The sequence below is a fragment of the Scomber scombrus genome, chromosome 11, assembly GCF_963691925.1.
Source record: "Scomber scombrus chromosome 11, fScoSco1.1, whole genome shotgun sequence".
NCBI classification, from domain to species: domain Eukaryota; kingdom Metazoa; phylum Chordata; class Actinopteri; order Scombriformes; family Scombridae; genus Scomber; species Scomber scombrus.
Genome location: NC_084980.1, coordinates 27,207,764 through 27,221,909, shown reverse-complemented (window position 1 = coordinate 27,221,909; position 14,146 = coordinate 27,207,764). Strand labels below are relative to the sequence as shown.

At 38.5% G+C, this 14,146-nt stretch overlaps 2 protein-coding genes across 2 annotated transcripts in view; one reads left to right on the top strand and one right to left on the bottom strand.

Annotated features, from left to right (window-relative positions):
- napgb (N-ethylmaleimide-sensitive factor attachment protein, gamma b) overlaps positions 1–210 on the bottom strand; it is a gene marked incomplete in the record, with an annotated part of 1,751 nt that extends 1,541 nt beyond the window's left edge. The window contains 1 exon segment of the mRNA XM_062429280.1: positions 81–210. Within this exon segment, the coding sequence (XP_062285264.1) occupies positions 81–124 (44 nt within the window).
- A 1,763-nt stretch (positions 211–1,973) lies between these two features.
- Positions 1,974–13,872, top strand: rab12 (RAB12, member RAS oncogene family). Its single transcript, XM_062429808.1, has 6 exons — positions 1,974–2,339; positions 4,186–4,246; positions 6,976–7,114; positions 8,333–8,422; positions 9,529–9,633; positions 11,341–13,872. The coding sequence occupies exons 1-6, from the start codon at positions 2,114–2,116 to the stop codon at positions 11,446–11,448; spliced, it is 729 nt and encodes a 242-aa protein (XP_062285792.1). The 5' UTR covers positions 1,974–2,113; the 3' UTR covers positions 11,449–13,872.
- Positions 13,873–14,146: the final 274 nt, after the last annotated feature.

Here is a 14,146-nt window from a genome sequence, read left to right as displayed (position 1 = left end):
AGCTAACATCAATAGTAAAGAAACACTGCTGCGGGAAAAAACAGACGAGATTTGTGTCGTAAAACTCACCATTTTTCCGCTTAGCTATGTGCTCGTGAGCTTCGTTTATTTTCTGAGCAGCCATGCTGTCGTTCAAATCGGTGCCGTATTAAGAATAGCTTATGGATAAAGTGTCTTTCCTGATGCTGTTTCTGTCGATGTTTGGATTAGCAGGAAACTCCTCCTCCGCTACGTCACCGTGTGGCGCAGACTACGGAAGCCGCAGAGGACAAAACTCACAGGTGACGCAAAAGGTACAAAGCTAATTAGCAATGTACATTTTTGTCTTCTTTGGCAATATCAATACAGTAAAAGCTTTGTGTTTTATTAATTTATTTATTTGTTCATCTTTGCCACCATATGGGTAATCTGCGGTTGTACTCAAGTGCTGTACATACACTCACTGGTCTCTTTATTAGGTAACACCTATGCAATGTAATTCAATACAATACAATCCAATACAACAAAATAGAATAGAATAGAATAGAATAGAATAGAATAGAATAGAATAGAATAGAATAGCATAGAAAACAACATAAACAATCACACACACCAATGTGAACTTTTCCAGATTTTAAGAAACAGATGACAAATGAGGGTGTTATTCATTTATTTTGAGTCAATGTCAGCAAAAACTGAAAATGTATTAACTTTATTTTTTAAAGTAGAATTTATGGAAGACCTGTTCTATTGGATTGAATTAGATTACAAAGGTGTACCTAATGAAGGAGCCGGTGGGCTGGCTGGCTGGAGGGAAATATTGTACCTTTTACTCCTCTACATTTATTTGACAGCTCTACTTATCTTTCAGATAAAGATTTGACACAATGGATACACGCTTTTAAAATACAACATATTGTTAAAGATGAAACCAGCAGTCTCCATCATTTTTGGCATTTGACGTCTTACAAAAAGCAGTGTGTAGTCGGGGTCACATTTCAGATGTCTATAAGTTGTTCCATCAAACAGTGATTTTTCCCTCTTAACTCACAAATCACATGGTTTTATTTCAGTAAAAGTTCAAATGATCCAATAATAGAACAAATATTAGAGAAAAAAGGCCAAAAGCTGAGAGCAGATATCTGTATCTCGTCTGTGTGCCAGACATCTTGTGCTCACTGCACAAGCAATAGACTTACTTTATAGTAAGCACTCAAAACTTCCTTATGAGCACACAAACTTTGTGTTGAGCACGCAAAACTTTCTGGTGAGCACGCAACATTTTCAGGTGACCCTAACCCTTACCTAACCCAAAATGTTCCAGTTTTTCCCCAACCTTTTTTCCCCCAGCTTATTTCCCCCCAGCATATCTAATAGGGGCTCCTGAATATTCTGGTCAATAATTATTGAAGCATTTAAAGCAGGGGTGGCTGTAGGATCAGACCTTTAGGGGGGCTCAGCTCCTAATGATAATTTGACATACAATGCCCTGCAAGTGTTCAAACCCCTGCTAAATTACTCATTTCACTGGATAACGTAAATTGCAACAAGACATATTAATACATAGTAGAGTGGTGTACTATAATGTATAATAATAATGGTTCAGGATAAACAATCACAGATTTCTACAGAGGACTCTAAGATAGTTAATATTAATGACAGAATTATCCGAAATACATTAAAGCTGTTAAAATAAAACCATTTGAAACTGTTGCATATAGTGTTTGTCCCATCTCTAACAGACAGGCTCACAAAATAATTAAAGCTGTATAAAATAATTTTAAGGGAAAAAAATACAATAATTATTTATTATTTTTAGGGGTGCTGATATCAAACTTAGGGGTTTAAAATCGCCCCTGATTTAAAGGTTATTAAAGTGTTTCTATTATTTTGTCTACACTCCGGAGCAGCAGGGGGCGGTAATGTCTCTCATACGCTTGTTGCCGACCGCAGTTAAAAAAGCAGCCGAAGAAGAAGAGTTGGGCAGACCGGTCTCTAATGGCTGAACAACAACAACTTTCCCAAACTTACACAGAGACAAAAGAAAGTTGGAAATAGCGAGTCGTGTCAGTCGTATATCAGTTTATACCAGTTCGTTTATTCTTCTTTCTTAATCCCAAATGTGGAATTACTGATGGATCCGAGGTATGACATCCCGCGGAGGGCCGCCGGCGGCAGCGGGGGCTCCGCCAACTCTTCCCCCGCTATGGGAGCTCAGTCCCGCCGCAGGAAGATGCCACCAAGACCCGCTGATTTTAAACTTCAAATTATCATCATTGGCTCTCGTGGTGTCGGTAAAACCAGCCTAATGGAGAGATATACCGACGACACTTTCTGCGAAGCTTGCAAGTCGACCGTAGGTGAGGACAGGACGTGTTTGTGTGTCTGCTTTTCACTGACAGTACACAGTGGCAGGGCTCCGTCTATTTGCTGGAGGAGAGGCTTTTAACTGACAGTACACAGTAGCAGGGCTTCGTCTATTTGCTGGAGGAAAGGCTTTTAACTGACAGTACACAGTAGCAGGGCTTCGTCTATTTGCTGGAGGAGAAGCTTTTAACTGACAGTACACAGTAGCAGGGCTTCGTCTATTTGCTGGGGGAAATGCTTTTTACTGGCAGTATACAGTGACAGGGCTTCGTCTATTTGCTGGAGGAAAGATACTCCCTTGTTATCCCACCATGGACTGGATGTTGTAAAGCTTTACTATTTTTTTTAAAGCCTGTGTGGAAAACATATCTCATATTTAACAGGTCAATGGGACTGAATAGAGGTTACACTGTTTGCTGTAGCCAAGTTAAGCTAACTATAACAATAACACTCCTCTAGGTGTGCTTATAAAACTCTCTGAGCCATTAGATTATGTTGCTCTTCACACATGTGTAGTGCTTGTTAAAGTGTTTTTGAGGTGGCAACAACAACCCAACACAGTAAAGAAGAGCGTCTGTAACTTGGATCTGCAGCAGTGCAGTAATTATATTACTACTGATTAACCTGTTGAGTTTGTTTTAAGTGTCAGTATAGTCATATCTCATCCTGTACTCTATTTCTGAGGAGGCATTTTTTAATATTTCTATACACACTAATACACAAGTACAGCTGCAACAGTTGACATCTATTAAATGAATCACTAACTATTTTGATAATCAATTAATCAAAAATTTCCAGCTTCTCAAATTTGAATATTTTCTGGTTTCTTCAGTCTTGAAAACTAAACATTATAGAGGTCGTCATCTCAGGCTTTGAGAAACAGTTTTTTGACATTTTATTGACCAAACAACTGATTGATTAATTGAGATAATAATCAGCAGTTTCATCAATAATGGAAAATAATTGTTAGTTGCAGTATAAATGATAATTTATAGGCATGAACAGTGCCATGTGACAGATTGTTTTGCCGTGGTTTTAGATGCTGCCAGCTAAAAATATACAGGACATGTTTGTATGTTGATATGAGTAAACAGCTCTGTGACCAACACGGCAGTCAGCCATAGTGTCCCATCCCAAAATAGTCACACACACACACACACACACGGGCAGCTGCTATAGCACAGCTCCATTTTGTGTCCTGTCATTCCTGGGATACAGCTTCCAGGTTGTATTAACTTTCCGTCGTTAGTGTTGTAATCTTACTGATGACGGAGAACGTAATAATGATAATGTTATTTACTAACACATACGTTTCTTTGATATCATAGACTGACGCAAGTATTCAGTGTTTTTTACAGCTATAAAACCAAATAAACCAAATGTGGAACTCACTGGATTAGTTGTTTGGTTTATAAGAATGTCAGAAAAATGGTGAAAAATGACAATCACTGTTTCCCAAAGTCTGAGATAACTTCCTCAAATGTCTTGTTTTGTCCTGACCAGCAGTCCACGACCCAAAGATATTCAGTTTATTGTCATAAAAGAGGGAAAAAAAGCAGGAAATATTCCCAATGGAGAAGCTTTTCTTAAAGAATGACTCCAAATGAATAATTAATTATCAAAATAGAAGGTGATTAATTTAATAATTGGCAACTAAAAGATTAATTGTTGCAGCTCGAATATTTACAACAATATTAAATACATAACCCTCAAAGAAAAGTCAAGTTTTTTCTATGCAGCGGGGGCCAAAACCCACCAAATCTACGACTACATAAAGCAAAAACAAACAGGAAATGCTGCTACGTGCCCACATGTTTGTTCTCATTCCCCCCCTCACAGGAGTTGACTTCAAAATCAAGACGGTTGAGCTGAGAGGGAGGAAGATTCGACTACAGATATGGTGAGTAGACCGGACAGAAGTCATTGGATGCCATTACTCCTCTGCACGGTGCATTTCCTCCGTGTCTTTCCATCTGTCCTGTCGCCCCTAACAACGACAAAAAACAACATCTGGTGGCTTTTTTTCTGGATGCATCTCAGCTTTTTGTGTAATAGATAAAAACAGGTGCAGATAGGATTTTCTTACATGTGTGTTAAGGATGATTTAATACAGTACAATGATTACACTGTTGTATGTTTTTGCAATGTTTCATTCTCCAATACAAGCACTGTGGGGAAAAATGCACAGATGTTTCTTCAGTCTCTTGTATTGGTCAATAATTAAATGAAATAAAAAGAAAACGTCTAATTGATTTGGGTTTGACTTTAGTTACAGGCATCACAGCTAACCCCTTTTTTTTTTGGTTGAGTGTGATGGGTTTTTTTTAACATCCATTTAATGACATACCATTAAATGTTTTTAATCTTAATCAAACCTGAGAGCATGAGAGCAATATTTAACCCCTACCTCTGGAGAAATAAATGGGTCAATGACGTATAAGGATTTGCAACAACTCAATGTTAGAATAATAAAAACAAGCATATCTAATGCAGTAGTTCAAACATTCAGAATGTTGTGTACCTGAAGATTCATATTATACATTTGAAATTAAGTGATTTTAGTGTGTTTTTCTAGATTAATTGGCACTGGCCTTAAAAAACGTCATGTGGTGCGACCATGATTCATCTTGAAATAAATTAATTTACTTAACACGCTTCACATCTCTTTTTTTTAAACAAGTTTTCAGTAATGTAAAGTGTTTGGAAACAAAGTATTAGCTTTTTTTTTTTTTTTTTTTTTTGTAAATGATGATCTTTTATTTATATAAGATATTTCAAGATGAATCATGGTCGCACCACATGACTTTTTCTAAGGCCAGTGCCAATTAATCTAGAAAAACCCACTAAAATCACTTAATTTCAAATGTATAATATGGATCTTCAGGTACACAACATTCTGAATGTTTGAACTACTGCATTAGATATGCTTGTTTTTTATTATTCTAAAATGAAGTTGTTGAAAATCCTTATACGTCATTGACCCAAATGCACAAACTCATCTTACTCACCATATTGTTGCCAAAAAGATGTCAACAGTTGATTTAAAGTTGCCATTGTTGTTAACTTTATAATTCCCCAGGCTCATTATAGGAGTATAATTAGTACAAAAATATACATGTTACTTAAAAAAATGTAATAGTAGTATTTATTTTTTTGGATGATTTAAATGAAACAGCTGATGGTAAAGTGACTGCTTTGATTGTGTGTGACAGCTCTGGGCTTAAACGTGGGAATCCATCGCTTGTTTCACTTACGCATCTGTCCTGTTAACTAACACCCCATCCACCCCCCCCCCCCACCCCCCCACCCCACCATCCCACCATCCCACCACCCCACCACCACAACATCCCATCTCTCCTTTACCACAACCCATTTTGTCCCACCCCCCACTACCACCCTCTCACCCCCTCTTTCGAACTGTCCTAATCAGGATGGCCGCTCTCAGTGTGGCTTGTCTTGTCTTGTTGAAGTGCACACATCAAGCTCCGTCATTGCTGCACCCTAACCCCCCCGCCATTGTGATGCTATATCTGTCCGCTCTTCTGCTTCATAAGCCTGACTGTGACTCACAGGGAGACAGGGAGACACTAGCTGGCTTGAAGGTACAGTAACACCGCACTGTGAGTGTGAGCTTTTAACTGCTTGTCATGCTGCTAACCCAAGACTCAGATGATCAGATGAATCCACAGACGCACTAGAAAATAGATTTACACTCATAAGAGTTAACTTCCAAAATGCAGTCTAATTTATTTTGGGGAATATTGTGGATTTCATTTCAAACTTTTTTTTACCTTAACCATTATTGCTTTAAAAAGACTATACTTATAATTTCGAGCTAACTAGATCTGCAATTAGCATTTCTTTTCATAAGTGATTAATCTGCTGATCATTCTTTATGATATATGATCATTATGATTTCAAAAAGCTTGTGTTCAGATGTCTGATTTGATCTGGTCAATAGTCCAAAATCTTTATTATATTAGTATAATCAGTTTACTCTCAAATATGACTCAGAAAGGATTCAAATCCTCACATTGGAGAAGCTGCAACCAGCACATTTTTTAGTGATTTTTCTTTTTAAAAAATGACTAAATATATGATTGTTTGATTATCAAAATAGTTGCAGATTCATTTTTTGTTGATCAGCTAATTGATTAATTGACTAATTGTTGCAGCTCTAGAGCTCACGACCATGAGATCTTATTTTTCCTCAAATTGTAAATGCTTCATTTTGGAACCAAACTCTTCAGATGTTGGAGTTTTTAGCTAGATACCTGATGATGATGATGATGATGATGATGATGATGATAATGATGATGATGATGATGATGATGATACCGATACCAGATTTGACACATATGATTCAGTTTTTTAAAGTGAATAGTCGAGCTAAATAAACATCAGTATTGATTAATGACATTAAATTTATGAATGAACTGATTCTTCTATTTGTTGTTTCACTGTTTCTTTTTTAAAATCATGAGACTATTAGTTAAAGACGTCTCTAATGAATGAAAAATGTCTTTGATCAAATCAGTCAATCAGCTGTTTGGTATTCCAAAAATGTTGATGACGCTCTTGGGACTGCGCTGACTTTTTATCATATTAGCTCTAATTCATTTTTTCCAGGGACACGGCCGGCCAGGAGAGGTTCAACAGCATCACATCAGCCTACTACAGAGGTGCCAAGGGAATCGTGTTAGTGTATGATATCACCAAGCAGGAGACCTTTGAAGACCTTCCCAAATGGATGAAAATGATAGACAAGGTAAACAAACTCTCAAACATGTCAGTTATTATGTTTAATCCATAGACTGTATATAAAATGGACGTAACATCCGTGACGTCACTCATTGGTTTGTGGACTGCTGCTTGGAAGCGAATAGTTTCGGATCTGGGCAGCGCCATCTTGAACATTTCCGGTGCATGCTGGGTAAAAAAAATAAAACACGGATTCTACTTATATGGGCATCAGGAGGAGCATGAGGCGCCCTCCTGAACCTGTGAACCAATCAACCTGTCAATCACGACGTAGCCACGCCCTAATGCATACCCTGCTTTATCGTCAAATATAAAATCAGGGAGGCCAAAATGTCCCAAATGAACATCATACTGCATTGAAGAAGGCTTTAAACTAGCGATTGAGACCATAAACACATTTTGAAAACGTTTACTGAGGTTAGAAATCAAGTGAGAAGTTGGTGAATTCTCCATTGACTTGTATAGAGACGGAAGTCCTTTTGACACCAAAACGGTCGCCCCCTGGTGGCCTTTTGATAGAATGCAGTTTTAAGTTACTTCCGCGTTGGCATCATTTCAGAGGACCAGAACTCCCCGCCTGGTTTAATCTAGCTTTTCCTCTTGTAAAATGACACATAATTTGGCGTATTCAGGCATGAATCTGTAGCCGATAATTGAATCCAGTCACCTGGAGAAATTCTGCCAAACATCCAATAAAATTCATCTTGCAGTTCGGCCTTTTGTCTTCACACTCGCTGGCTTTGTCAGCAGTTACATGAGCTAGAGGTGTTTTGTAAGGCGCCACTTTTCTGCAGAACTTGCATTCCCAATAGGCTCAAATTCATTCTCTGATTCATCATTTTTATATTCAAATTATTATTCAGCACTCATGGCATGTTCCCCTCTCACATGGTTCATGCAGAAACAGATCAAACAGTAAAGAAGTCATTTTACTGTAACTTTACTGTAAATTCACCAGATTTTAACTTTTAAGTTTTGAGTTGTAACATTTCCAAACTATATGAAATAAAATTGTATTGAAAACTTACTGTGTAGAAAAATATCTATATCTAGTGTGACATTTTTACTCATGAAATTCCCCCTTCAGCTGCTCTACTGTAGAGCCAGTTTTCATAGTGACTGCACACTAAACAAATGACATTACAGTAATCCAGTTTGACTCATATGAAATGGGATGTTGACGATTTCCTGACCTGTCTCCTCCCTGCTTTCTGTTTTGTGTCAGTACGCCTCAGAGGAAGCAGAGCTTCTCCTGGTCGGGAACAAGCTGGACTGTGAGACTGATCGCATCATCTCCAGACAGCAGGGAGAGAGGGTGAGTTCAACACGCGACTCTTTGACCCACATTCTTAAACCCGTTTCCACGCATTCATCGCAACCCTGAAATTTTCCAAACATTACCTGGATGAGCCGTATGTGTGGACGCATATGTCCAAATCAGTCGGACCGCACATTAAACGGACCCTAATACCAAGTCTGTGTAATGTCTGATTGAGCCCATGTGTGAATACAGTGGAGAGTTCACAGCGAGGGAGCGTGCAACACCTGCTCGCTGCTGTAAGTGCAACAAAATCCAGCGGTGAGGGAGAAGTTACGAGCAATTTATCAAACAACTGTGGAACAAGCAGAACATGAGCTCAAGTACGACATCTCAATCAGCTCCCTTATCATCTCACAGCTGCTATTTTACACGGTGCTGGATAAACGCAGCCAGTTACGCTGCATTGTTTTAACCGGGCCTGAACGCTCCGCTGTGAAGCTAGCACTGATGGGAGAGAGAGGACTTCCTGTGATTTAAAATAAAAGATGTTTTATGTCTGATGAAAAGCTTTAAAACGCTGAATTACAACCATAGTGAACTTGTTGCATCATGTCCTGCCTTCTGCACCTCTCGCCCCAAACCAAAGTATTTTCAGTAGGAGGAGAACTCGGCTCCTGTTGTGTGCTACATGTGTGAAAGGGCAACTCCTGAAAATGTCCGAACTTGATTCTCAGGATATTGTCTGGAGGTCATGTCTATAAATTGCACATATCTCAAAGAACAAACAATAGAACAATAGGCACCTACTTGTGTTGTTAAGTAAACAAATAAAGGAGTTTATGACCAGAAGTTCAGTTGCAAACTATAGCATTGACTTAATAACAAAAGTCCTTTTTATAATTTTGAATTCATCACAGAAAAACACATAAGAGTAAAAACTTTGTCTTTGATGTCATTGTGTAAGTGAATCATCCTCTGTAGGGTTGTATGATTAAGTTGCTTATTTAAACATTCTTCTAAATCTAGAGGGAAAACTTGTGCATAGTTTCCAGTTGTCGGACGAGTTCGTGCTGCATCAGTCATCTTTTCTTTTCTGCTCCCACTGCCTGGAATAAAACAGCTGACACTAATGATACTTTTACACCTTTCTTGTCTTACAGTTTGCCTCTCGAATAAGTGGCATGCGCTTCTGCGAAGCCAGTGCCAAGGATAATTTTAACGTGGATGAGATCTTCCTGAAACTTGTGGATGACATCCTTAGCAAGGTGGGTGTATTATCATTAGTACTCAATACTGCTTTTTGGGGTTTAAAAATCTGATAATGATACATAAGGATCCTTTAGATTTGGCCATTATATTTGCTGTGCGGGACATTTTACAGTTACAGCATATCTCTACTGCTATTTCTTATTTCCAATCATCCAGTTTATGAGCTCATTGCAACATATCAGCCAATAACATAGAAGAATATTTCCAGCATTGTTTCCCATAAAACCTTTTTGAAGCTGCATAGAAAATAATATTGTATTGTTACTCCAATTAACAGGAAACTTTAAAGATTATTACAGTAATAATAATTTCCTTTAATTCATTTTTTTTCATTCCTCGTTCATACATTCTCTCTTTGGGGCTCTCGTTTTGACTAAATTAATTGTTGGAAGATTTTAAGTCTGTTTTAAAGAGTTCTCCCTTTGTTTCTTCCTCAATAAGGCAAGGCAGTTTTATTTATATAGCGCATTTCATACACAGTGGCAACTCAATGTGCTTTATACATAAAACAAACATTTAACAGAAAAAATTGGAAATAAAAAACAAAAAAAAACATTAAAACATGGAATTTGAGAAATAAAAATGACATACATACCCCCCCCCCACACACACACACACACACACACACACACACTAATAATAAAAACAAAGTACAGAAACATAGAAAGAGAGAGAAATAAAATACTAGAAGGAGAAAGGAACTTCTATAGTATTTTTTCAGAGCACTTCTCTGTTTGATTATTGTTTGACTATTACAAACATGTTGTGATTCTTTTGAAATGAGGAATTTAAAAATGCCTTTTTAACCCTGTAAGATCATATTGTGCACATTTTCCCACAAATTTCCACCAATAATATCATGACATCCACCCATTACTCAATCGTCAACTTTCATTATGATGTTTCCACTTTTCAATGTTCAAATCAGAATCCTCCCAACATTATGTCCTTCCTGTCTATCCTGTTTCACCCAGAATATGTTACAATGTGGAAGTTAGATACTCTGGAAATGTTTGTTTAATCTGAACTTTCAAGGTTTGGTCCCTTGTAATCTTATAGCGCTTTTCCACTACACAGTTCCAGCTCGGCTCGACTCGCCTCGGTTCTTTTTGCGTTTCCACTAGGGATAGTACCTGGTACCTGGTACTTTTTTAGTACCTGCTCTGGTGAGGTTCCAAGCGAGCCGAGCCGATACTAAAATGTGACGTCGACACACTGCTGGCCGCTGATTGGTCAGAAGAGTTGTCGCTGGAAGCGTCATGAGCCGTCCCACACAAGAATCAAACCCGGCATTTTTAAATACCGGCAGCAGCGTTACCATAGTTACAGCCATACGGCTCAATTTTCTTGCTTTGTGTGAGACAGAAAGCCTCATACAGCAGCAAGTACACCACTGCCTCCATGTCCTCCATTGTTTATGTGTTTTGTGTCGCGTATAAAACGAAGTCACGGCAGTTTCACGGAGCTGTGCTATGACGACCCCGCCCACGTTGAGTAGGTACTTTTTTGTAATGGAAAAGGTTCCTGGAACCGTGCCGAGGCGAGCCGAGTCGTGCTGGAACTGTGTAGTGGAAAAGCGCCATTGGTTATGTTAAAAACTGCTTTTTCTAATGCTGCACCCACTGAGTCAGTGTGCACATCAGCTTAAACCTGAGAGTGTGTTCATGTTTTCTGACTTCATCTTCTCTTCCTTCAAACTACAGATGCCTTTGGAAATTACCAACAAGGAGCTTTCCAACAGTGTCCTGTCTCTGCAACCTGAACCGGAAGTGCCTCCGGAGTTGCCCCCTCCCCGCATGCGCTGTTGCTGAGAGTCAGAGTGGTCCCCCCCCCTCCCTCCCATCCCACCCTAAACACACACAAACACACACATAAACACACACACACAGATACAGATACAGAAACTCAGCTCACACATGCAAAGTATCAATCTGGCCACCAGGGGTCAGCACACAGCAGCATTTTGGGAATAGTTGATCACTGCTGTAAGATGCACAGACTCTCTCTTAACAAGCAGTATTACGACACACACCCCTGTTTCCTCTTCCTCTCAACTGTACACTCTGACATGTACTACACTAACACTTAGGCCCGGTGAATCACCCACTTCCTACCACCTGTCTGTCTTCACTCGACCCAGACTACCTCATTCCTCGGACCTTTAGGCTAGCTGTGCCCCCCCCCAACCCCCCCACCCCCCCGCAGGTGCCTTTTTGAGGTAGAGAGCCCTCTGGTAGCCGTTGCACATTTACAAGGAGAGGGATTACAGAGGGCCTTATACAGCTTGTTCTTTTTTTGTTTTCTTTAAAAAAAAAAAAAAAAAGAAGATAGTCATCACAAATACTGTACACAAAGTTTGATATTGTCTGAGTTGCCCCGACACTCTTTAGGTTATCTCTGCTTTACAGAGAAGGGATAACGAATATCTCACATCTCAGCTTAGATGATGAAATTCTGGGTCTTGGTACAGTAGTTTTATATTCTTACTATTAATAGGTAGCATTACCAAGTGTTAAGTGGACTTGAGGTAAACAAAAGCACATGATTTTTCCTTTTTATTGATACGATGTAAATATGGTGATACGTGGTCGGAGGCGTGTTGCCGTAATGACTGGACATGGTGCAGTTTTGTTTTTTTCCCCCCTTTTTTTCGGCCAGCTGTTTGGTGGTTGTGGGATGGTGATCATATCAGTTTATATTCCTTTTTTTTTTTTTTGCCTTAAAGCGTTAAGCGGCTGGAACGGCTCATTTCACCTTTGTAAAAGAAAAAAAAAATTGTAATGTTTTGCACTACAATCCATCTTACCTAGTTAAGCTGACATGCTGAACTGTAGCGAGAGGCAGCAGCAGAAGAAGAAGAAAAAGAAAGTACACAACTTTGTAGTTTAGCACTAATAAAGATCAATGTTGCCTCTGTAGCGGCCGCTCTGATTTCTTCCACACCCTGTTGAATGGAAAGGCAAGGAGAGATGGGTAATGTAGTCTTTGAGGGATTGGTGTTTTTCACACAGGGGGCATTCTCCATGTGCAGAGCACACACAAACACATGGTATTAGCCCTTTGTTTTGCTTTTCTTACTAATACTGCAAGTGTTTTGTTGTTGTTTTTTTTCCCTTTGAATTCAGATACAGCTTAGAGATGTCTGTGTGAGTTTCCCTTTTTCTTGGGATAGGGGGGGGGAGAGAAAAGTGCAGGAAGGTTTGTTTCGTATTTGAATGACTCAGGAAGTTTTTAATTGGCTCATATCTGCTCATTTTGTCAGGCTTTTATCGCAGACTTGATACGCCTAGAATTTCATAATGAATTAATGAAAGCAGCTTCTCGTAAAGATCCTGCTGTTGATGGGGAAGTCCAAGGTTTTTATATAGGAGATTAGCAGTTTTGAATTCATGGTTTGGCAGTTTGTTACGGACCAGTACTTGCACATTTAAAAAAAAAAAATACTAGGCTATGCATGTTAAGCCCTCCTGTTGTTTTTTTGTTTTTTTTCATAGACCTTAATGATCATTTAATTCTTCCGTCTTTCTTGTGAAATTTATTGTAATTTTAGCAATGTAGCACTGTGAGCGACGTGTCTGATTTTGTTTTTACATGTTGAAGTAAAAGCCCAAGTGTGAGAGTGAGGAAGCCCATTCAAAGGACCTGATTTGAAATGACTCTAATTGACTCACTATCAGTTAATTGTGGTTTTTTTTTTTTTTTTTTTTTGACGTTTTTACGTTGAGGTCAAGCTTCGGTGGATTTAAAACGGCTCATTGTGTTTTGAAAAGTTTCATACCAAAATACGACGTTAATAAAAAATGATCACTGACATCAATGCACATCTCGCAATAAGGTTATCAGCCAGCAAAAGACCTTACATACAAATAATCTGCAGTTTTGCAATTTTATCTCATATAAAGTGTTTTGAAATGGGGAGTTGTGAAAATGAGAGAACATGACTTTTGTTTTTTTCATTTTGTCCCCTCTGACTTTTAGCATTTGGCACTAACCCTGTGGTCTTTGTTTTAATACCCAAGCCTTATACTACTCAGTGTTTTAAATATACATTTTAAAAAATGCTTTTATTTGAAATGTGTATCATTTAAAGAAGGAAAAAGATCCTACTTGGTATTAAAAAAAAAACCTGTTCTAAGTCTTTTGAAAAGTTTTGGCATGTTTAAAGCAGATTTGTGGTATTTATAACATGTGGCATTCTTGAACTAATGAAATGCAATTAAAGATATCTATATTTATTACCAGATTATGGTCTTGATTTTCTTTCAGTCTTCCCAAAAAAAGTAACGTCTGTGGACTCCAGGAACACCAAAAATGAAAATGTGCTTAATTTGAATGTCATTTTCTTCCACTACAGGGGTTCAAGCCATTAAAGAGATGATGGAGAAGTGATGGTTTTTTTTTTTTTTTTTTTTTTTTTAACTTTATACAGATTTTAAATGTTTTATTGAGGAGGGGGATTGGGTGGGGGGGAATTTGGGACTACAACACAGATTTGAGGATGTGTTTTAG